We start from the raw sequence: 24,235 nt of genomic DNA, 5'->3' as shown, positions 1-24,235 counted from the left end.
CCCGCGCTGTCCTGCTCAATCTGTTCTCCCTCGCCGGCAACTTTGAATTGAAAGATCTGCCGACGTCAGCGTCACGTGACCCGTCACATGACTCTGACGTCACCGCAGGTCCTACAACTCACTGCAAGTGCCGGGAACCAAGCGGGAGCGGTGCGCGGGCCGACAGATGGTAAGAATACATTTATTTTTTATTTTATTCTTCTTTTACAGCTTTTTTAATGGTACCTGGGTGTGGAGGAGACTCTCCTCTCCTCCACACCCGGGTACCATCCGCACATTAGAACGCACCAATTACGCAAGTACAGATGCAGTCTTGCGGAATTGGCACGTTCTAATGCAAGTCAATGGCGGCGAAATCGCCGCGTTTCCGCAAAATTAATTGACATGCTGCGGATTTTTGACCGCAGCGTTAACGCTGCGGAAAAATCCGCATCATGGGCACAGCACATGCGGATTTCCATTGGGGAACATTGCTTCCCTTCTACCATGCGTTTTTCATGCGTTTCCGCGGCGTTTACGCAACTGCAAAAACGCCGCGGAAACGCATGAAATACGCATCGTGTGAACACAGCCTAACTCTAGTTTATTCACTTTTTTTAGTATTTCTTTTCCTTGTAGAGTCACTGGGTTCTGAGCTGCTTGCTCCAGTTTCTTCTTTGGAAACGCTCTCTTTCACCTTGAGTTCATCTTTGTCACTTGTTGTAACTTTTTCTTTTGATATGTTAGAGGCTTGTTGCAATCCAAATACCAAGCGACCAATTAAGTCTTCTACTGGTAGGAACGGAGAAGCAGATGACTTTGTTAGCATCATTCTGACCTAGAAAAAACAAAAACATGTTATATAGACCACATAGGACATTCTGAATGTAGACATTTTATGAATTTTGGTTTAGAAAACCAAATTTTCAATTAACACATTGTTAAATTTTGACTTGAAATACATCTTCCACCAAAAATACATTGTCCATCGTGAATAAAACCCCTTTAGTTAGATGGATAATTTTATTTTGAAGCATATTTCTTCAATACTTAATTTTCCCCAAATAAAATCTCAAAAGGCTGAGCACATTGTAGTCATGTAGTCAAGAGTAATATACTATCCAAAAATATATAAAAAAATATAAAATATATATCCAAGCTTTATTAACATACATTTGCAGTCATTAAAATAAAGTTATTTTTAGAGCAGTTATCTATTGAACTGCCTGGCCCTCAGCTATTGACATGTTGCTATCAGTCCTGCAAAATCCCCAGAGTTCAAAAGCCCTGTTATCTCGTTATCTCTATGTACAGGTGCTGCTCACAAAATTAGAATATCATCAAAAAGTTAATTTATTTCAGTTCAATACAGAAAAAGTGAAACTCATTATATAGAGTCATTACAAACAGAGTGATCTATTTCAAGTGTTTTTCAAGCCATAATCATCAACATTAACAGAAATAAACACTTGAAATAGATCACCGTTTGTAATGACTCTATATAATATATGAGTTTCACTTTTTCTGTATTGAAGAACTGAAATAAATTAACTTTTTGATGATATTCTAATTTTGTGAGATGCACCTGTACATCTTTGTATGGGCTGGACAATGCAATGCTGTATTCCAGTCAGTTCTTCTCTGCAAAGTTAAAAAAACACAAATCAAAAATATAAATTACCATTGCCACCAAATTTACAAAAAATTAAAGAATTAAAAATAAAAGTTATGACCGTCAAAAATGGTTTCGGCCCTAAATCACCAGATTAGTTATGCATACCAGTGATAACCAGCTTTATATTGTAAGCGTAAAGGGGTTTTCCCCACAAAGTACATTTTAATCAATACATCTTAAAATAAAAAAGTTCCACAATTGGATGTGTTAAAAAATGTCCCTGTGCTGAGATAATCTTATAAATGTGCCCCTGCTGTATACTGTGTAATGGCTGTGTCTGACCGTACAGGAACATAGCTTGGGAAGGGATTATACAAACATTACAGTATGGGATGAGAGCTGCTGCTTCCTGTGAGGTAAAACATTTCACTACCTGTTTAAAAACAGGTTATACCTCAAAGAAAGAATCAGCTGCGATCCCGTGATATCCTGTCAGTAAGGAAGAGCAAACAAAATTACAGATTAGATCAAGTCTTGAAAATTATTCTTATTATGTACTTGGGAAAATACGAACGACTAAAATTAATTTCACCTCATATCAGCAGACATCAAATACTTTAAACAACTATTTCAATAAAAGCCATCAGTCGATATGAGGAGAAAATAAAAGTGAGGTTTGTGGGAGTTTACCTATTGAAGCGTTTGTAGAGTGGTCATTAGTAAGCCTTGAAAAATATGGCCTGCGAGGATGTCTTGCGGTCCAATATCAAAATTCTAGAAAATAATAATTCTTTAACCCCTTTATGACATGGTACATAATAAAAAGCACCACCTCATCACCCCCTGTTCAGCGCAGGCTCCGGCGCGGAGCACAAACTGAACCGGGCACATGACAGCTGATCTATACAGCTGACATGTGCCCGCAACAGCCACGGGTGGAATTGTGATCCACCCGCGGCTGTTAACTAGTTAAATGCCGCTGTCAAACTCTGACAGCAGCATTTAACATCGCTGCGCCGAAAGCGCGTCACTTACCCCACCCATCGGTGACCCCGTCACATGATGACGGGCCACCGATGGGTTGGCATGACAACCCGGAGGTCTGCACGATGCCCCTGTGGTCGTCATGTCCAGATCGCTATGAGCACCGCCCAAGTGGTCAGCACTCATAGCAAGTGAGCAAATCTGCTACATACAGGCGATCTGCTTCTAATCTCCCATGGAGACTATTGAAGCATGCAAAAAGTTAAAAAAAAATATAAAATTTTATACATACATCAAAAGTTTGGACAGACCTTCTCATTTCACAATTTTTCTGTATTTTCATGACTATGGAAATTGTACATTCACACTGAAGGAATCAGAACTATGAATTAACACATGTGGAATTATATACTTAACAAAAAAGTGTGAAACAACTGAAAATATATGTCTTATATTCTAGGTTCTTCAAAGTAGCCACCTTTTGCTTTGATGACTGATTTGCATACTCTTGATGAGCTTCAAGAGGTAGTCACCGGAAATGGTTTTCACTTCACAGGTGTGCCCTGTCAGGTTTAATAAGTGGGATTTCTTGCCTTATAAATGGGGTTGGGACCATCAGTTGTGTTGTGCAGAAGTCTGGTGGATACACAGCTGATAGTCCTACTGAATAGACTGTTAGAATTTGTATTATGGCAAGAAAAAAAGCAGCTAAGTAAAGAAAAACGAGTGGCCATCATTACTTTAAGAAATGAATGTCAGTCAGTGCGAAAAATTGGGCAAACTTTGAAAGTGTCCCCAAGTGCAGTTGCAAAAACCAACAAGCGCTACAAAGAAACTGGCTCACATGAGGACCGCCCCAGAAAAGGAAGACCAAGAGTCACCTCTGCTTCTGAGGATAAGGTTATCCGAGTCACCAGCCTCAGAAATCGCAGGTTAACAGCAGCTCAGATTAGAGACCAGGTCAATGCCACACCGTTCTAGCGGCAGACACATCTCTACAACAACTGTTAAGAGGAGACTTTGTGCAGCAGGCCTTCATGGTAAAATAGCTGCTAGGAAACCACTGCCAAGGATAGGCAACAAGCAGAAGAGACTTGTTTGGGCTAAAGAACACAAGGAATGGACATTAGACCAGTGTAAATCTGTGCTTTGGTCTGATGAGTCCAAATTTGAGATCTTTGGTTCCAACCACCGTGTCTTTGGGCGATGCAGAAAAGGTGAACGGATGGGACTCTACATGCCTAGTTCCCACCGTAAAGCATGGAGGAGGAGGTGTGATGGTGTGGGGGTGCTTTGCTGGTCACACTGTTGGGGATTTATTCAAAATTGAAGGCATACTGAACCAGCATGGCGAATACAGCATCTTGCAGCGGCATGCTATTCCATCCAGTTTGCGTTTAGATGGACCATCATTTATTTTTCAACAGGACAATGACCCCAAACACACCTCCAGGCTGTGCAAGGGCTATTTGACCAAGGAGGAGAGTGATGGGGTGCTAGGCCAGATGACCTGACCTCCACAGTCACCAGACCAGAACCCAATCGAGATGGTTTGGGGTGAGCTGGACCACAGAGTGAAGGTAAAAGGGCCAACAAGTGCTAAGCATCTCTGGGAACTCCTTCAAGATTGTTGGAAGACCATTTCCGGTGACTACCTCTTGAAGCTCATCATCAAGAGAATGCCAAGAGTGTGCAAAGCAGTCAAAGCAAAAAGGTGGCTACTTTGAAGAACCTAGAATATAAGACATATTTTCAGTTGTTTCACACTTTTTTGTTAAGTATATAATTCCACGTGTGTTAATTCATAGTTTTGATGCCTTCAGTGTGAATGTACAATTTCCATAGTCATGAAAATGCAGGTTTCCTTTCTCTGGCACAATGCACCTTAGAAGTGGGGTCATGCATTTGTGTGGTCTAATCAGTGATAGCCTGGAGTTGTAGCCTATTTGCAAATTGGCAATAGGCTTATCTACACGTGGATTGGGTAACTGGTTCCTTTTCCTTGCTATATGTATACATGGTTTTATCTATTTTTAGTATTATCTAATAAAAAAAACGTATGTTTTATCCTTGTGCATATTTCTCTTCTTTAACTATATAGGTTGCATGTTATCAGAGACATATTGATTGCTTTAACGTCTTTAATGATTATTGTCAGTTCATGAATCACTATGCATTTTATACGGGCTAAATGTTATCAGACAGTGGTTTATTATCTCTAATGACCATTGGCAATTTATATGTAGTGCATAAAGCACTCCATAAAGTGCATTTAATCAGATATATTGATTTAGGAGTCTCAAATTTTAGGGATATTTGGGGTCTAACAGGGATAGCAGTCGAGGATATGGGGCGCCATTATCATTTTCAACACTAGGGTGCCAACCTCCGCAGCTTGGTAGGATCTATCAATAGGCTTCCGGATAAGGATAAAGTAGTCATTTATTTATATGGTTAAAATTCCTATCACATAATTCCATATAAAAATTGGGGCTTTTTTCCTACGTTTTTTTAGTCCTACATTTTTAATGTATATCAAAAAAATGATTTTTACGGGGTTTCTTTCTATTTTAGACTGCACTTTATGGACTGATTCAAATCTCTTTCAGCTTACACACGGGTATAAAAAGGATCCAATGTGTTTATACAAGAATGAAGGTCAGTGAAAGATTAACGGTTTAAGAGGGCTGATCTTGCTGACAGATTCTCTTTAAGGGTGTTTTCACACTGCTTATCGTCACGTTCGTGGGTCCCATGGGGGTTTGCGTCCGAAACACCCCCGCTAAAAGGAATTTGGACGTATGCGCCGACAGGGCGATCGACTATAATGGGGCCATCAGATTGAACATGCGCTTTGTAGTGCATCATTTTTGGGTGTATACGCCTACTGGAGGCTGACATGTAGATGTATTATTATGTATAAGCCCCGACAGGATCCACGAACGTGAAGATAAAAGGTTAAGGGTGCTTTCACATTAAACTTATCACTAAAGTGAATAATTCTAGTTTAAAGGAAAAACGCTCATGATAGCATGTGTTTTGTAGGGAGATGATGTAAACGGAAACATTTGTTTAATCTTACCTTTATAGTAATAAGAAACATAGTATAGATGAACATGAGGTGGTGTCTTTCAATAGGCAGCAGATCAACATGTTGGAGTGTGAATAAAACCGATCCCAAGAGACTAATTTTTACAGGGCTAAAATTTAAAAAAAAAAAAAAAGGGTATTAACTTCTAAACACTGCACCAAAATTGTATCTACATATATTTATAGTGGCTGAAACCATAAAAAGTTAATTAAATTATTAATTACCTGCTGAACAATTAAGCAACAGTGGAAGAAGGGGGAGAGAACACATCATAACGAGCAAAACTCCTTATTGCCTGAGCTTCAAAGCAATAACACTACCGGTATATACACCTTGTGCAGAATTATTAGGCAAGTTGTATTTTAGAGGATTATTTTTATTATTGATCAACAACTATGTTCTCAATCAACCCAAAAGACTCAAATATTCAAGCTTAATATTTTTGGAAGTTTGAGTGGGTTTTTTTTTTTTAGATTTGGCTATCTTAGGAGAATATCTGTTTGTGCAGGTAACTATTACTGTGCAGAATTATTAGACAACTTAATAAAAACCAAATATAATCCATCTCACTTGTTTATTTTCACCAGATAAACCAATATCAGTGCACAAAATTTAGAAATAAACATTTGACATGCAAAAACAAAAACCAAAAAAAATTAGTGATCAGTATAGCCACCTTTCTTTATGATGACACTCAGCCTTCCATCCATAGATTCTGTCAGTTGCTTGATCTGTTTTCGATCAACATTGCGTGCAGCAGCCACCACAGCCTCCCAGACACTGTTCCGAGAGGTGTACTGTTTTCCTTCCCTGGAGATCTCACATTTTATTATGGACCACAGGTTCTCTATGGGGTTCAGATCAGGTGAACAAGGGGGCCATGACATTATTTTTTCTTCTTTTAGACCTTTATCGGCCAGCCAAGCTGTGGAGTAGTTTAATGCATGTGATGGAGCATTGTCCTGCATGAAAATCATGTTTTTCTTGAACGATACCGACTTCTTCCTGTACCACTGCTTGAAGAAGTTGTCTTCCAGAAACTGGCAGTAGTTCTGGGAGTTGAGCTTCACTCCATCCTCAACCCGAAAAGGTCCCACAAGTTCATCTTTGATGATACCAGCTCATACCAGTACCCCACCTCCACCTTGCTGGCATCTGAATCGGAGTGGAGCTCTCTGCCCTTTATTGGTCCAGCCTCTGGCCCATCAAGAGTCACCCTCATTTCACTAGTCCATAAAACCGTTGAAAAATCAGTCTTAAGATATTTCTTGGCCCATTCTTGACGTTTTATCTTATTTTTCTTGTTCAAAAGTGGTTGTTTTTCAGCCTTCCTTACCTTGGCCATGTCCCCGAGTATCACACACATTGTGCTTTTTGATACTCCAGTAATGTTGCAGCTCTGATATATGGCAAAACTGGTGGCGAATGGCTTCTTGGCAGCTTCACGCTTGATTTTCCTCAATTCATGGGCAGTTCTTTTGTGCCTTTTTTGGCCAACACGCTTCTTGCGACCCTGTTGACTATTTGCCATGAAACGCTTGATTGTTCGGTGAGCACACTTCAAAAGTTTGGGAATTTCAAGACTTCTGCATCCCTCTGCAAGACATCTCACAATTTTGGACTTTTCAGAGCCCGTCAAATCTCTTCTGACCCATTTTGACAAAGGAAAGGAAGATGCCTAATAATTAAGCACACCTTATATAGGGTGTTGATGTCATTAGACAACACCCCTCCTCATTACAGAGATGCACATCACCAGATTTACATAATTGGTAGTTGGCACTCAAGCCTATGAAGCTTGGAGTAGGACAACATGTATAAAAAGTATCAAAGTGATCAAAATACGCATTTGCCTAATAATTCTGCACGCGGTGTAGTTTATAATACAGTGGGCCTACTGCCCAAGCCCCTTTATGAGCAAGAAATTTTCAGCTTTCTTGTGCTTATTTTTTCCTCTTTGTCCATCAAAATAGCTGTAAAAGAGGAGTTTGTGGGACGACTTCTAGTTTTGAATGACACCATTCACTTTACAACGCAAAATATATTTTTTGCTTCATTTTTCAGTCCTCAGAGAACTGGAACATGCAATGCAACAGGTACTGCACTATATAGTGAAATTGTTTATCGACTATAAAGCTCAACCTGTTGAACAGCAAGATAACAGTTACGGTGGCCTTCAGCAGGCCACTGGCTGCCACAGTAGTCCATCAGTTCACCCCAAATCATTAGCCAGTTTTATACTTTGTATAACACCCTATGATGAAAATGTACATCAGCGCTGGTTAACCAGTTAACTAGGGCTTGGCGTCACTAACCCACATAGCAGTTATGGTTTAATCTCACTATGCATGTGGTTTAATGAAACATTAAAATTTTAAATGGAAGCCAATACTTTTGCACTGGCAATGTTTAAATGCAGTTGTCACCGATTTACCATTCAAATGCTACTGTCAATCAGGGATAGGAGCAAGTTCCAACCATTGCTGTTGCAGAAAGATGCAGTCTGTGGGCTCCATTTCGGAGGTCACTACTGCTATATGAAGTAAATTGACCACATGTGGTCGCAAAATGGTTAATGGACTCTTGTTGATTTTAGCCTATAAAGTGATCAAGCCTTCAAGCAGTTGCCCTTTTTATTATTTGAGAGATTTCATTGGACCTTTACACTAGGTTTTCAAATACTCTTGGGCCAAAAGGAAAGTGGTGTAGGCCCCCAGGCAGTTGCCCCCTTTTTCCTTTTTAAGATAAGTTTTGCTCTACTTTTTAATATTTTGCTTTAGCCCCTTAGTGACCTGCGATATAAGAGACTAGCGTTCCCCGACAGGTAACAATCCTGTAACTGTCACCTGTACACTATAGCTGACAACTTGCTGCATCAGCCATGAATCAGTGTTGGCGCTGACAATGGACATTTAACCCCTTATATCCCCTTTAACTACAGAAAATATATTCTCATTCCCTATTCAACACCACACATGGGGATTATAGATTTTAAGGAGAATGAAAACAGTCACGTACTATGACATCTTTAGAAGCTCGTTGCTTTCAGGTTTCCAGACACCTCTTACAAGTTGTTCAAAGTTGGAGATCAGGCCACCTCCAGCTGCTGCAAATAAAACCGATCAGTTAGCTGTCTACGAATACACATCATAGGATAGAGCAACTTTTTTAGTATGCATTCTTTCACAACAAGAGGTGGGATTTGCACATACATTACCAAAGAAATGAACCGGAATATATGCTGGTATATGTAATGTGTAGGTGCACATTCACACTGGGGCCATTTAACAGAAAGAACCTAGGTCCTGTGAGATGCACTACAAAAGTTAGGAACCATCCCGATTGGGTACACCTAATCGTGGTTGGGATGGCTTTTACGCTTTCTGATCAAAATGGTGAGAACCAAGCACCCCATGTTATTTACATGTACCATTAGTATTTACTTACTACAGGGTATTTGCTCATTTTGTTTTTATTCAAGGTTCTGCACAGATACATTGTAGATTTAAAGGGAACCAGTTACAGGATTTTGAGTGACTAAACTGATGTGATGCTGTATTACTTGTAAACAGCATACCAAATAGGTCCTCATTAGTGATGAGTGAGCACGCTTGGGTACTCACCGAGTAGTTTCGGTGTGCTCAGCATGTCAGTAACAGCCGCCGCAGCTGAATGTGTTACATCTGTAAGACAGCTGTGACATATGCAGGACACAGCCTGTTTGTCAGGCTATCCCTGCATGTGTCACAGCTGTCTAACAGTTGTGACAAATGCAGCCGCGGCAGGTGTTACTAAGATGCAGAGCATACCGAAACTACTCGGCGAGTACCCAAGCGTGCTTGTTTAAAAAGGGTTAAAGGAGCACGTTCGCTCATCACTAGTCCTCATCTATTTCTCACTGAGGCCGAAAAGACAAGTTCTATATCAGTGACACTATATATTAAGAGCTAGCCAGGAGTCAATATGGCAGTGTTGGAGCCATACACAGTCAATGTGACCTGACTCTTAGCATGTCCATCGCTACTTGATTGACTCTTTCTTAATAGCTGGTGCTAATTTCCAACATCCAGAGCCAGTTAAAGAAGAATGGGAATACTATGAACAAAGAAGCTGTATTTCTGCATGGTTCCAACACCACGTTCATGACACCTGGTTAAGCTCATTACATGATTGTGAGCAAAGACTAAACAATTTATTTATTTTTTTTAGCCAGAATGAGAAATTAACAATTTTGACAAGAGCATGTTGGAATACCTAGTCATATAGACCTTAAATTTTATGAAAAGGATTTGGAATTCGGCAGAAAAAAGAAGCTGTGACCATTAAAAGATAATTTAAGAAATTAATCCGTAAAAATATTTCTTCCATCAATTTATTTTCTTAGTGTTTCCTACTCTACCCTATAAAAACCAGAAAAATGTAGCTATATGAATAGAGGGCAAACCCTTCCACTTCCACCTCCCCCTACCAACAGAAAGGAGAAGTGGGATAGGACTGGAGTTATTTTGATCACCTTTCCGATGTCTGTAGTATGTGATGAAGTAGTGAGAGAGGACTATACAATATTGACCCAACGGCGTCATTGGGTCAATGTCCTTTACTTGTAGGGGGTTCATCACAAGGTAATATTGAGAATAATAAACATAAGTTTGCACCAATATTATATATTCGTATTGTGTAGTTGAGATACATCAATGTTCCGTTCAGTTGTTCTCACCTATTGCAATTTCACCAGAAACCACCAACTGTACCATCACATGAAGGGCTGTACTTTTTCTTTTATGGTCAATGGATGAAAAATATGCAGGTGCTGCTCACGAAATAAGAATATCATCAAAAAAGTTAATTTCAGTACTTCAATACAAAAAGTGAAACTCATTATATAGAGTCATTACACACAGAGTGATCTATTTCAAGTGTTTATTTCTGTTAATGTTGATGATTATGGCTTACAGCCAATGAAAACACAAGTGAGTAAATTAAAATAATTAGCAAAAAACACGTGCAAAGGCTTCCCAAGCATTTAAAAAGGTCCCTTGGCCTGTTTCAGTAGGCTCCACAATCATGGGGAAGACTGCTGACTTGACAATGACACTCCACAAGGTCCCAGAGTTCCAGTTTTCATTTGGAAATCAAGGTCCCAGACCCTGGAGTAAGAGTGGAGAGGCCACAATCCAAGCTGCTTGAGGTCTAGTGTGAAGTTTCCACAATCAGTGATGGTTTGGGGAGCCATGTCATCTGCTGGTGTAGGTCCACTGTGTTTTATCAAGACCAAAGTCAGCGCAGCCGTCTACCAGGAAATTTTAGAGCACTGTATGCTTCCCTCTGCAGACAAGCTATTTGGAGATGGAAATTTCAATTCTCCAGCAGGACTTGGCACCTGTCCACACTGCCAAAAGTACCAATACCTGGTTTAAAAACAGTATCACTGTGCTTGATTGGCCAGCAAACTCGCCTGACCTTAACCCCATAGAGAATCTATGGGTATTGTCAAGAAGATGAGAGACACCAGACCCAACTATGCAGACGAGCTGAAGGCGGCTATCAACGCAACCTGGGCTTCCATAACACCTCAGCAGTGCCACAGGCTGATCGCCTCCATGCCACACCGCATTGATGCAGTAATTGATGCAAAAGGAGCCCCGACCAAGTATTGAGTGCATTTACTGAACATACATTTCAGTAGGCCAACATTTTGGATTTTAAAATCATTTTTCAAGCTGTTATAAAGTATTCTAATTTACTGAGATAATGACTTGCATTTTCATTGGCTGTAAGCCATAATCATCAACATTAACAGAAATAAACACTTGAAATAGATCACTGAAAGTAATGACTCTATATAATATACGAGTTTCACTTTTTGCATTGAAGAACTGAAATAAATTAACTTTTTGATGATATTCTAATTGCGTGAGATAGATACAGACATACCATACATACGTTCTGGCCAGGAGTATGCATATCACATACTTAACTGCAGTTCCAAAACAGTGCATGTGCTGGGAGGATTCACAAGTCTGCAGTCACACAGAGTGACTGCAGACTTATCATATTAGACCAGACAACCCCTTTAATGCAGAGGTCTTTAGTGTGGCTCTTGCTTAAACTGCCAATGTTGCAAGTGGTTAGGTCATGTAGGATGATTCATTGCAGTTGGACAGCCACAGGTTAAATTCTCTATTCTCATCTGTTAACATGTTCTTTTGTTAGAAATAAGCATATCAAATACTTTGCTCACGTATTACCTTTCGCCCAGCCATTGGCAACCATGACTAGCAAAGCATCTTTAAAGCGACTATGTGCTTGTGTGACTCCAGCCAAAATCTTCCAAGTTCTGGTCACTTCCTTCATTGCTGCAGCAATAGCTCGTAGAGGTAGAAAGCAAAAGCATCTATAGAATAGATCTAATGGAAAGTAGTAGACCATGTACCTGAGTGATAGAGAAAAAAAATATAGAAATAAAAGCACTTAACATGTTTTAGTTGATATTTTATGATGTCTGTTTTTATGTTCTATATGAAATTGATAGGAATTATATTACTTTAAAAGCGGTTGTCCATCTTTAGGGACATTTTTTCCTGACTTTCATAAAAAATAAATGCATTCAAGATCAATTTTATAATTGGGCTTCATTCAGAAGTTTGCCACTGCGTTGCACCGTATATTGCCATCTGCAGACTACGATTACTGTGAATGCCATCAGTGGGCTCAATCTGACGGTCCATTGGGAGAGTTTCTAGCTCGCAAGTTGTTGTTTGTTTTTTTGTTAAAGTCCTTTTCAGTAGATTTGTGACTACAGACCACATAAAAAGTTGAATGTGGAGGTGAACATAGCCAGTAAAAACAAAAAAACTGTAGAACATTTTTAATGAAACCATCACTGGTGGACAACCCGTCATGTCTAAGGATCTGTTCACATTCATGGCAGAAGCACCAGGTTCAAAATCTAATAGTAATTTGTTGCGTCAAGAGCAATTTGCTACAGAGGCCTTGTACAAAGTGCACAGCTGAAACATTGTAATTAATCATTCCATGCAGATTTTTTTTCTTGAAGCATGTCAACAGGGTATAGGACCCTATAGCTGTGCTAGGCTACTTGTAAACGATAAACTAATGCCATGATTTGCTATAACTTGCAGACCAAGCTATTAATTTGGTCCTCCATAGAATGATGTACAGACCACAAGTACATGGCCTTCTTATTTAATAAATCACGATTAAAAAAGTGTTTGGATTTTGAAGATTATGTAGAAAGGTTTTTCCATACTCCAGGAATTGGCTGCAGCGCTCACACTACACATATACACAGGCACAGTGACTTCTCTGTACCAATGGATGAGAAGTCCATCACATTCACTTTAACTGGACTAAGCTGCAGTACCAAGCATAGCTGCAGTACTAAGAATAGACACTTCTACAGAGGAGCCGCTGTATCTGTGGGAACAATGAAGGGGATTGCTATGCCGTTTATTGCGCTCATCAATGTTTAAATCCCAGAGAACCGTTCCCATCTAAAACGCGCACATTCTTTTTCCATGTATTCCTGTTACCCATTTGTAAAACTCAAGTAAGTTAGTAACAGATAATTCAGTAGCACTTTACATGCCTGTATGTCGGGAACACTTACAGCATGCTATTGTAAATAGATCAGATAAATCTTGACAGTTCTAAAAGTAATAAATAATCTGATATTTAGACAATTTATATCAGTTAAAATTGTATATTTTTTATCGCTTCTAAAATATATGACAACATATTTGCACTAACTTGCTAAAAGGATATCGGGAATCTACCATATTTAAAATGAGCTGATAATTACAAAACCCATCTACATGGCGTGCAGTGGCTTAGATTTAATTTAAACGTCCAGTTAGAAAACACCCGTGTGCCAGCAGATGGCGCAGGATACGTGGCAACTGTCTGATATCAATAGATGAGAGTAGCTACAGATATTACCTTATAACCATTAAGCCAAATGATAGACGCATGTTCTCATTTTGCTAATGAGAAACTATTCTGAGCTTCAAATGAAACAAAATCCAAGCAGGCGTGGGAAGAGGATATGGATGGAGCAGGTTTACAGAGCAGAAGAGGAGGATGTGAATTCAGAGATTTAGGTTAGTCTTCTCTTTGTGAACATGCTACTTTTAAAGTAAATGTCCTCATTAGTCAGTCATAGTCTAGCACAGAATTAATTAAGTCTTGAAGCAGAATAAAAAATAAATAAAAAAAAAAAAGAGTGCTTTTCAGACAGTAGTCAGTTTTATACGGGATCTATATTCCGATCCGGGAGAAGGTTACATTGACTCAGAAAACACAGCACTGATCTCATTGCACAAAATAAGTGGAATTTGGCATCAGCCAAGGACCATCCTCTTAAAGGCCATATTCACACACGTTTAGTATTTTACATCAGTGTTTGTAAGCCAAAACCAGGAGTGGGTAAGAAATGCAGAAGTGATGACGTGTTTCTATTATACTTTGTGTCACTCCTGATTTGGGCTTACAAATACTGATGTAAAATACTGACCAAATACTGAACATGTGAAAGAGAACCTGTCACCTCTGGAACTAACATATATACAGATATAGGGTTAATCGCGTTAGAATACTGTCCGGCCACCTGACAGTGTGGCTACAGAGAGTTTGACAGCTCCCTATACACATATGCATTGCAGAGTCGGCAGTCGCGTGACCTGTCACATGACTAAATGATGCCATGCAAGGTCCTTTTACACCACCGGGAAGACCGGAGAAGGAGACCGGGGGCCATCGGAAGGGGAGTATAATGTGTTTTTTTTTTTTACCATTTTTATTGTTTGTTTTTTTTCACTAAAATGGTCACACTATATAAATCCATGCCTGTTGCATGGATTTATATAGTGTGACCAAGTTATCAAGCACTTTCCAAGTGATGCCAAAATCGTTTGGAAAGCGCTTGGACAACCCGCATGCGAAATCACATGCTAAAAAAGCTTCACAAACGCTTGTCCCTGGCTGAAAAAAACGCATGTACAATCCGCATGCGTTTTTTCTGCCAGGGAGATGCAGAAGCGCTCAGGAAAAATCTGGAGCATAGCCTCTGGCATTGAAAACATTGTTTTGCTTTCATTGCCATCTTAATGCCACCTCATGTTATTTTATAGGGAAAAAAAGTGGAAGTTAACAAGAAAGGCATCTGGACTCTGCCGTTAATCTACCATATTTCAGACTCTTGTTTAAAAATGAACTTTATAGTCAAAGTAACTAAAATATTAGTAAATGGTTTAGTAAGCAACACCTTCGCTAATGCGATAACATGGGGGTGCCCGATGTCAGTTTACTGTCATTTTCCTACAATACTGCAACACATGGGCAATTTGTGAACAAAGTTTTACAATTGGGAAAGTCATTAGTTGAGCTCTTATGCAACAAGTTTCACACTAATAATTAAAATTATTTTTGTTTTTGAATTTTTACTTTTGTTAAATAACAGCCTTTATAATACATAAAACTATTAAAAAAAAAAAAAAAAAAAAAAAAGAAGAATGATATCCTATTATCAAATAAAGAATGTAGCAGCACTTACCAAACAACAGAGGCATAAATAATATTAGTGCTATTTGAAAGGATTGCAACAGGGGGCTCCGCTAGTAATATAGAAGACAATATGCCACCTCCAAAACAGCACAGCATGGCGCTGAACCAGGAAGCAAAAGGACTCCGAGATGCCACATCAACAGCTCCTACAACAAGAAAACAGCAACCCTATGTGTGTTAATATTAGTAGTGCAAGTTTACCTAGATCATAAAACAATTGTAGCTAACAGTTAATGGTAAGCTTTGCAGATTTGATTTAATTTTATTTATTTTTTTTAATTTCAGGCCATTAAAACCATCCATAAATGATCAACTGGATTTAATTTCTTGCAACGAACAAAACTGCGTGAACAGATTGCACAATAAAATATTTTGGATGCACACAAACTGTGTGGGATTAAAGAAACACTCAGATTTAAAAAAAAAAAAAAAAAACACAGATCTCTCTCTCGGAGATGGCGGTAGGTGACTATATTGACCTACAATGCTATACTGCATGCACCTATACATAGATTAAAAAATAAATAAAGGGGAATTCTGGGATGGACACATTTAAGTAATGCAGTATAGGAGCTCAGAAAGGTGATGGCATTGGTTTACTTACTAAAAACTGGGGATCTGTTCCCTTTAACCTTAGAATGCACACTTTATATTTAAAGAGCACCTGTCACGAGATCAAAAGCAGCTAGTTTTTGCTCTTATTTTATTCCCGCTGCTTCCATAACTATTTTTTTTATTTATTTTTTTTTTTTAAATACTCCGTCATATCCCCTTAGTAAAGACTATAAAAATTAGCAGCACATAAAAGAACCCAGGCCCAGATAGATGGAACCATATAGCGGATTAAAAAAATTTTTATATACTGTGAGGCAGTGAGGGGAATCATATACGAAGGTTGTTAGGATGCACATAAAAGCATACTAAACCCGCTGGAGTGCATTGTAATTACAGGCACAGCTGTGCTTACAATGAAAAATAAAAAAGGAGAGAGGGTGGACTTGATCACACTTTTTGACCAAGTCAGATTTAGGAAAATCTGACATGGGCCTTTATTTTTTGGAGAGGACTGCAGGATGGTAGTGGGGTGGATCTCTCCCTCCACTCTGGGTCTTAGGAGTGGCCCATGTCCACAATTCCCATTTAAACTTTCAGTTAATGTTTGGGCGTGTCAGCATTTTGTTTGCAAGCAGGAGACAGGAGGCTCTGTGCAGTACAGGTCTGTCCTAGTCTGAACTCGGGCCAGAGAAGGCAAAGCTACTGACAAACCCATGAGTGATACAGTGGTGCGGTTGCCCACGAACCGTTATGCATGATCCAGGTGTGAACTAGAGGATAAAGTTTTGGATTTTGTTTGGGAGTTGAATATAAAGACATTTAAAGTTGGACTAATCTGGGTCACTGCCACATACACTGATTGGGCCTCACAAATCTCTAAATTCCCTTTGTGGACAGTGATGAAGTCTGTAAAGCGCTGCGGAATATGATGGCCTTATATAAGCAAAAGCACAATAAAATATATATATTATGCAGAGGAAGATCTGCATCAGGTCATTCCTACAGGTCTATTGAGCAACATTATCCATTGTGCTTCCCTAATTTGTACTTTTTTTTTTGGCCCCAATTACCTCTATATGGTTTGCGTGCTGTGTTTTCCTTTAACCCCTCACACCTCCCTCAGTGGTTTGTACCCATGTCTCGATTTTTAAAGGATTAAATAAAGATAGAAGATTTTATATTGTGGAAGCTGGATTCTCCTTTTTCTCCATTTCTTATATTTGACATATACTAGATGTAAATTATTAGAGTGGAATTGAGATCGTAAATAGGTTGGATGCATCACAAGAAAAAAAATAAATAAATACATGACATTAGTAATAAAAACACAAAAGTATCAGAAGCAGCTAGGAAAAGAAATTTAGATCATGTTTCTATGGCACAGAACACATTACCAATACCAGCTGTCCTGTCCACTTTGCAGAAAAGCACCCCCAAAGAGTGAGGTTTCTCCCACCATGCTTCATGGTTGGGACGGTGTTCTTGAGGGTTGTACTCATCCTTCTTCCTCCAAACACTGAGTAGAGTGGATACCAAAAAAACTTTTATTTTGGTCTCATCTGACTACATGAACTTCTCCCATGCCTCTTTTAGGTCATCCATATGGTCATTGGTGAACTTCAAACGAGCCTGGACACGTGCTGGCGTGAGCAGGGTGACTGTGTGCCATTCAGGATTTTAATCCATGACGGTGTAGTAGGTTACTAATGGTATTGTTTGATGCTGTGGCCCCAGCTGTCTTTCGGTCATTGACCAGGTACTCCTGTGTAGATCTGGGTCAATTCCTGACCTTTTTCAGAATCATACTTACCCCATGAGGCAATATCTTGCATGGAGCCCCAGACTGAGGAAGATTGACAGTCATCTTGTGTTTCTTTCATTTTCTAATAATTGCGACAACAGCTGTAGCCTTCTCAACAAGCTGCTTGCCTATTGTCCTGTAGCCCATCCCAGCCTTGTGCAGGTCTACAATTTTGTCCCTGGTGTCCTTAGACAGTTCTTTGGTCTTTGCCATGGTGGAGTGGTTGGAGTGTGATTGATTGTGTGGACAGGTGTATTTTATACAGGTAATGAGTTCAAACAGGCGCAATTAATACAGGTAATGAATGCAGAGTAGGAGAGCTTTTAAAGAAAAACTAACAGGTCTGTGAGAGCCTGAATTCTGGCTGGTTAGTAGGTGATCAAATACTTATTTATTTCATGCAATAAAATGCAGCTTAAATTTAAAAATCATACAATGTGATTTTCTAGTTTTTCTTTTTAGATTCTGTCTCTTACAGTTGAAGTGTACCTACGATAAAAAATTATAGACATTTTTTGTAGGTGGGAAAACAAAATCGGCAGTGTATCAAATACCTATTTTCAGTATGTATGCATTTATGTAAACAGGGCATAATGCAGTCAGGCAATGTAACCTCAGTTGAAGTCTTGTCACGGCAGTTTCTTTTAGGTCACACTTCAACAGAAATTGATAGGATAGAAGATGCAATTGGTGTATGACCTTTCCAACCCAAATGTATTGAACTGTGACTATTAAAAGATGAGCAGATACATACTTCTTGACGATCCTTGGCAAATCTACTTCCTTTAATTTGCAGGTCCATTCAAATTTGAACACTTTGAATTTGCAGCTGTGTTGCAAATGCACACAAATTTAATAGCAGAGAGCTAGCTAATAAAATCGCTTCAACTTCTCCATAATGCCTTGCAGCTATCACATGGGGAGACCATCATAGCCACTATAAAAAAAACGTGCACCCGCCCATCAACGCCATTTTAGGAATTTACAGTACAGTGATCTACAATACTATTTTTAGGGGGGGGGCATAAAATTATTAAAAAATTGATACCTTTATTGGTTAACGAGAAAAAGTAGGCATTAGACCTACCGGTAATATGGTTTCCAGGAGTCCCTCATGACAGCACCATCAGGAGGTAGTCCTTCATATCCTTGATAAGGACAGGAAACACACAAGAGGTTAAAAAGGCCCCTCCCTCCACCCCAATTCCAGTGATTTTTCAAGTACCACACCAGGATGGATGCAACTCTATTTGCCTTTCAACAATCTATGTTAATTTCACATAGCAATTTCATGAATATTTAGGGAGGGAATATAATGGGTGCTGTCATGAGGGACTCCTGGAAACTCTAATACCGGTAGGTCTAATGCCCACTTTCCAGGACGTCCCTCCTGAGAGCACCATCAGGAGAATACCAGAGTATACATTTTAGGGTGGGACCACTGCCTGGAGGACCTTCCTTCCGAAGGCCATCTTTTGGCCTGATAGAATGTCCAATTCATAATGTTTGCAGAAGGTGTTCAGATTTGGTCCACCGATGCCCCTGCTCTTTCTGCCCATGATGCGGACATAGCCCTGGTAGAATGGGTTCTAATATTTTCTGGAGGGGACTTCCCCTCAGTTAAATAGGCTAGACTAATTACTGATCAAACCCATCTTGCTAATGTAGATTTTGTTGCTTTCTTCCCCTTATTTTTTCCCCCCAAACTGTATGAATAGGTTGGAATCTATACGCCAGTCCTTAGTGACCTCCAAGTATTGTAGAACTACTCTCCTGACATCAAGTGAGTGGAAGGCTAATCCTTGATCATTTTTATAGTCCTGACAAAAAGAGGGTAGGACCACCTCCTGATTCATATGGAAAGGGGTAACTACTTTTGGTAAAAAAAGCTGGGTCTAACCTGAGTAAAATGCAATCGTCTAGGCACTTCAGGTATGGGTCTCTGAGAATGCTTGAATCTCCCCTATCCGTCTCGCTGTGGTTATTGCAACTAGGAACAATGTCTTAAGTGAGAGGAGTTTTATGCTCTATTCCATGAGCGGCTTGAAGAGCTTGTTGCATAGGCTCTTTAGGACCATGTTTAAGTCCCATGGTGGGATGTGGGATTAAATTGTTGGTCTTAACCTTGTCGTAGCCTTATTGAATCTTTCTATCCATGGATGGTGAGCTAGCGGATAATCCATGAAAGCGCTCAGTGCAACAATCTGTACTTTCAATGTGCTGGGTCTTAGGCCTTTTTCAAACCCTGTCTGCAAGAATTCTAGTATTTTAGGGAAGTCTGGAACGGAACCCTCAGATGCTGGTTGATATTGCGAATAGAATCTCTTCCAGATTTTTGTATAGATGGCCAATGTTACAGGTTTCCTACTATTTTGCATGGTTGAGATTACAGTGTCTGACAGGCTCCTAGATCTCAGGATCTGCCTTTCAGGGTCCAGGCCGAAAGCTGGAGAAGCTTCACATCGGGATGGAATATCGGACCCTGAAACAGCAAGTCCTGCCTGTCTGGAAGGATTATTGGATCCTCCATGGACATTTTCTTGAGTAAGGGGAACCAACTTCTTTTGGGCCAGAAAGGTAGGATTTATTATCATCCTGGCTCGATCTTCCTGAATCTTCTTTAGTACCCATGGTATCAAGGGTAAAGGAGGGAATGCATATGCTAGATTCATGTTCCATCTTTGAGATAAAGCATCTATCCCTGACGGTCTGTCTTCTGGATTGAGGGAGAAGAATTTGCATTTTTCCGTGTGGCGAAGAGATCCATTGGGGAATGCCCCATCGATGTGTTATGTGACGAAACAGCTCCCAGATCAACTCCCATTCTGACTGTAGAACAGTTTCTCGACTGAGGAAGTCTGCTACTGTATTGTGGGAACCTTTTAGATGCGCTGCAGATACTGAAAGGACCGATCTTTCTGCCCCCTGGAAGATTTTTCCTGCCAAGGATTGTAGAAGGTGGTGACGTGGACCTCCCTGATGTTTGAGGAAAGCCACTGATGTCATGTTGTCCATGAACACTCTGACATGTTGACCTTTTAGATGTTTTCGAGACCTTTTTAACGCCTCCCAGATGGCCTGAAGCGCTCTCAGATTTGATGATCTGGGATGATCCTGCTTCCGCCAGGTACCTTGTAGGTATTGACTGTTTACGTGAGCCCCCCAGCCTCTGCTGCTCGCATCGGTAGTGAGTCACGAATGGGGTTAAGTTTCCACATGACTCCTTCCTGTAGGTTGTACTTGGAGGTCCACCAAGTCAATGATCTTTTGGTGACCTTCGATAAGGAAACCCTTTTTTCCCAGATCGACCAATTTTCCAATTTCAGGTTGATAGAATTGGCTCCACCTGACTCCCGGTAAGGAAGCTGGCATGAGACCCAGGATTTTCATACATTCTCGAATGGTAACTCATCCTCCTCCTGAATTTCTTGATCTTGGCCTTGAGCCCTGTTTCTTTTTCAGCAGAAACGACATTTGTTGTTCTGAGTCTAGAAGGATTCCCAAAAAGATCTTTCTTCTTTCTGGAACAAGATGTGATTTTTCCCAGTTTATAATCCATCCTAAATTTCTTAGGGTCAGGATGGTTGATGTTAGGTTGGTTTTCAGCTTCTGTGGAGAGTCTGCCAATACCAGGTAGTCGTCTAGATATTTAATGATTAATATTCCTTGTTCCCTGAGGAACGCCATAACTTCAGCCATCAGTTTGGTAAAGATACATGGGGCTGAAGAGAGGCCATAAGGAAGACAAGTGAATTGATAATGTAGAATGGTGTCTCCTCCCTTTTAGTGCAAACCGTAGAAACTTTTGACTGGGACGGTGAATTGGAACAGGATAATAGGCCTCTTTGGGACCTATTGTACACATCACCATGTTGTGTCCAGTTAAGGGAATTGTCGACCTGATTGATTCCATTTTGAATTTTTTGTAAACGACTGATTAGTTTAGAGAGACTACAGATTTATTATTATGGTGCGATAATCATCTCCGGGTTTCTTTATTGAAAAAAGACCCGAGTAAAAGCCTAGGAACTGTTCTTCTGGTACTGGTATCACCGCTCCTGAGTTTATCAATTTTCTCACGTCTGTTAGCAGTCTTTTGGAGACCTGGGCAGATTGGGTTAATGTCAAGTGAAACCCTTCCCTGCAGGATCTGTCCGAATGCTATCTTGTAGCCTTATGCGATAGATTGGAGAATCCATGGGCTGTCGGTAATCTACATCCATGCTCCGTGGAAATGTTGGAGTCTTCCTCCTACTTTCCTGGCGTCATCTTCTACGTGTTTTAACACTTGTATTGGAAGGGGATTCTTCGAGATACCTCCCTTCTGGTAGCTCCATCTACCCGACTTCCCTTTTCTGGAATATTCTGACTTTTGCTGGTAACTAGGTTTCCGAAAGGAGGACACCTTAGGTTTCTCCTCCGGAAATCCCTTTTTTTCATCTGATGCTTTCTCCAGTATTTCATCCAATACTAGACCAAACACCCGGAGGCCTGAGAAGGGAATGGCACACAATTTACTTTTAGAATGACTGTCTCCTGACCAGGTTTTTAGCCATATTGCTCTTCTGGAAGCAGTAGAAAGGGCCCCATTCCGAGCAGCAAATCTTAAGGATTCTGCCGAAGCATCGGCGACAAACCCTGTTGCCAACTTAAGTAGCGGAATTGAGTCGAGGATCACCTCTCTGGATGTCTTCCTCCTCAGGTGGTCTTCCAGTTGGTCCAGCTATATGCTCATGGATCTTGCCACTGAAGTGGATGCAATATTGGCTTTTATTATTGCCGCAGATGTTTCCCAGGTCTTTTTAAAGGAGACTGTTTGCCTTCCTATCCATTGCATCCTTTAGAGATGACAAATCCTCAAACGGGATGGATGTTTTTTTCGCTACCTTGGCAATCGGGATATAAATTTTTGGGGTTTCATCCCATAATTTTATATCTCCAGCAGGACCAGGGTTGTATATATCTTGTTAAAACTTCACTTTCAATTTCAAATTGTAAAAGCCAAGGATGAGTTACAGAATGAGCTGTACCTAAGAGCCGCTATATTGCTCATTCTGTAACTCATCCTTGGCTTTTACAATTTGAAATTAAAAGTGAAGTTTTAACAAGATATATACAACCCTGGTCCTGCTGGAGACATCTTTGCTTGCTTTCTTATTACTTGAACCTTGGTAGCCCATGACCTGGGCGTCTCCGCTGCAAGACTTCGTTGGGACTGGATGAGTCTGGCTATTACATGGTGAGCTGACATACGTTTTCCCTTTCCCCTTGTTTTTTCATAATTTTATATCTTCTGGTTCAAATGCTAGGAGAGTTTTGAAGCTTCTGGGAATTACTAGCTTCTTCTCTGCGTCCTCCCATTCTTCCAGGATCATTGCCTTAATGTGATCCTTCACAGGAAAAACCTTATTCCTGCGGGTTCTCAAGCCCCCAAACATCTCACCCTGCACTGATGATGGTTGGTAAGTGTCTTCTATCTGCATAGTGTTTCTTACTGCAGTCAGTGTATTGGTATCTTCCCAGGAGAAGAGATATTTTTTCTTCTCTTCTGGGGGGGGGTTAGTGATGGAATCTTCCCTGTCCTGATCGGGGGCAGAAAAATCCGACAACTCTTCTTCCCCAGAACTGGACTCTAGCTCCTGACGTGGCCTCTTGTGACGGGGCGCACCCTGAGGAGCAACTAAGTCTGTGACAGTACTCTGCACTTCCTCTCTTACTATGGCTCTTAAGTCTGACATGAAGGAGGAATGTTCTTTTGACAACTTTTGCAATACAGGTAGAGCATAACCGTTTCCCGTATGTGTCCGGTAGTTTCTTGTTACAGATGGCGCATCTCCTTTTCTTAGGAGCTGATGTCATCATGTCTTTTTTAGGTGTCTACTTGTCCTAAAATGACAAGGAGCACAAGACTCTTTACTACCACAGACAAATGGGAACTATTCAGTAAACTTACTTGGACTGGAGGTTCAGTCGGCGTATCAGAATGACCAGTGGTTTGATCTGCCATTACTGGTGAGCTGGTTGACTGATAGCTTAGTCTCATCCACCCCTTAAATAGCTTCTCTCACCTGTCTTCCATCTGCATCATCAGAAAAAAAAGGCGTTTCCCCTTTAAAATTTTCAGTTTGGCGCCATTTTTTTCAAGATTTAAGGAAGTGCGTTCCACTGTGGAACGCACGCCGGCTACCAGAGATTCACATAGTGCTCCCTCTGTAACTGGAAGTGCTGTCCCCTCCATCATGCGGCAAACACTAGAGCTGTGCGCAGGGCTGTAGCTGCCGGAACCCAGAGCCCCCTTTGCGGGGGGAGACTGTTCCACTCCTACCGGACAAAGGCTGACGGACCCCTGGTTTCAGTGGGGTGTCGGCCTCCAGACCCTGGCAGGAGGGAGTGGAGGAGTGAGAGGACCCCTGCCCGATCCTCCTGCGCCAGGCTTCAGGAACTCCTGCTCCCGGTAACGTAATCCTCTTCTGTGTCCGTCCCTGATAGGGACAGGAAAAACACTGGAGTTGGAGTGGAGGGAGGAGCCTTTTAACCTTGTGTGTTTCCCGTCCCTATCAAGAATATGAAGATATGAAGGAAGACCTCCTGATGGTGCTGTGAGGGAAGTCCTGGAAATTATATTTGC

The 24,235-nt window shown here is 40.5% G+C and overlaps 1 protein-coding gene across 2 annotated transcripts in view; it reads right to left on the bottom strand.

Moving 5' to 3' along the window:
- Positions 1-573: 573 nt before the first annotated feature.
- Positions 574-24,235, bottom strand: part of TMEM38B (transmembrane protein 38B) — a 64,990-nt gene continuing 41,328 nt past the window's right edge. Inside the window, exons 2-6 of one of the 2 annotated variants that reach the window (XM_073666735.1) lie at positions 15,241-15,397; positions 11,918-12,102; positions 8,688-8,775; positions 5,661-5,778; positions 574-817 (exon numbers count right to left, since the gene is read on the bottom strand). In XM_073666735.1, coding sequence (XP_073522836.1) covers positions 584-817; positions 5,661-5,778; positions 8,688-8,775; positions 11,918-12,102; positions 15,241-15,397 — 782 coding nt within the window. In that variant the 3' untranslated portion in view covers positions 574-583. The remainder of the gene's footprint in view (positions 818-5,660; positions 5,779-8,687; positions 8,776-11,917; positions 12,103-15,240; positions 15,398-24,235) is intronic. The other variant, XM_073666745.1, reaches the window with a different exon arrangement.

This window comes from Phyllobates terribilis, unplaced genomic scaffold, assembly GCF_046119375.1.
Source record: "Phyllobates terribilis strain yellow unplaced genomic scaffold, ASM4611937v1 Scaffold_1__5_contigs__length_1240528914, whole genome shotgun sequence".
Taxonomy (NCBI): domain Eukaryota; kingdom Metazoa; phylum Chordata; class Amphibia; order Anura; family Dendrobatidae; genus Phyllobates; species Phyllobates terribilis.
The sequence above is the reverse complement of the archived record's forward strand: the minus strand, read 5'-3'. Positions and strand labels throughout refer to the sequence as shown.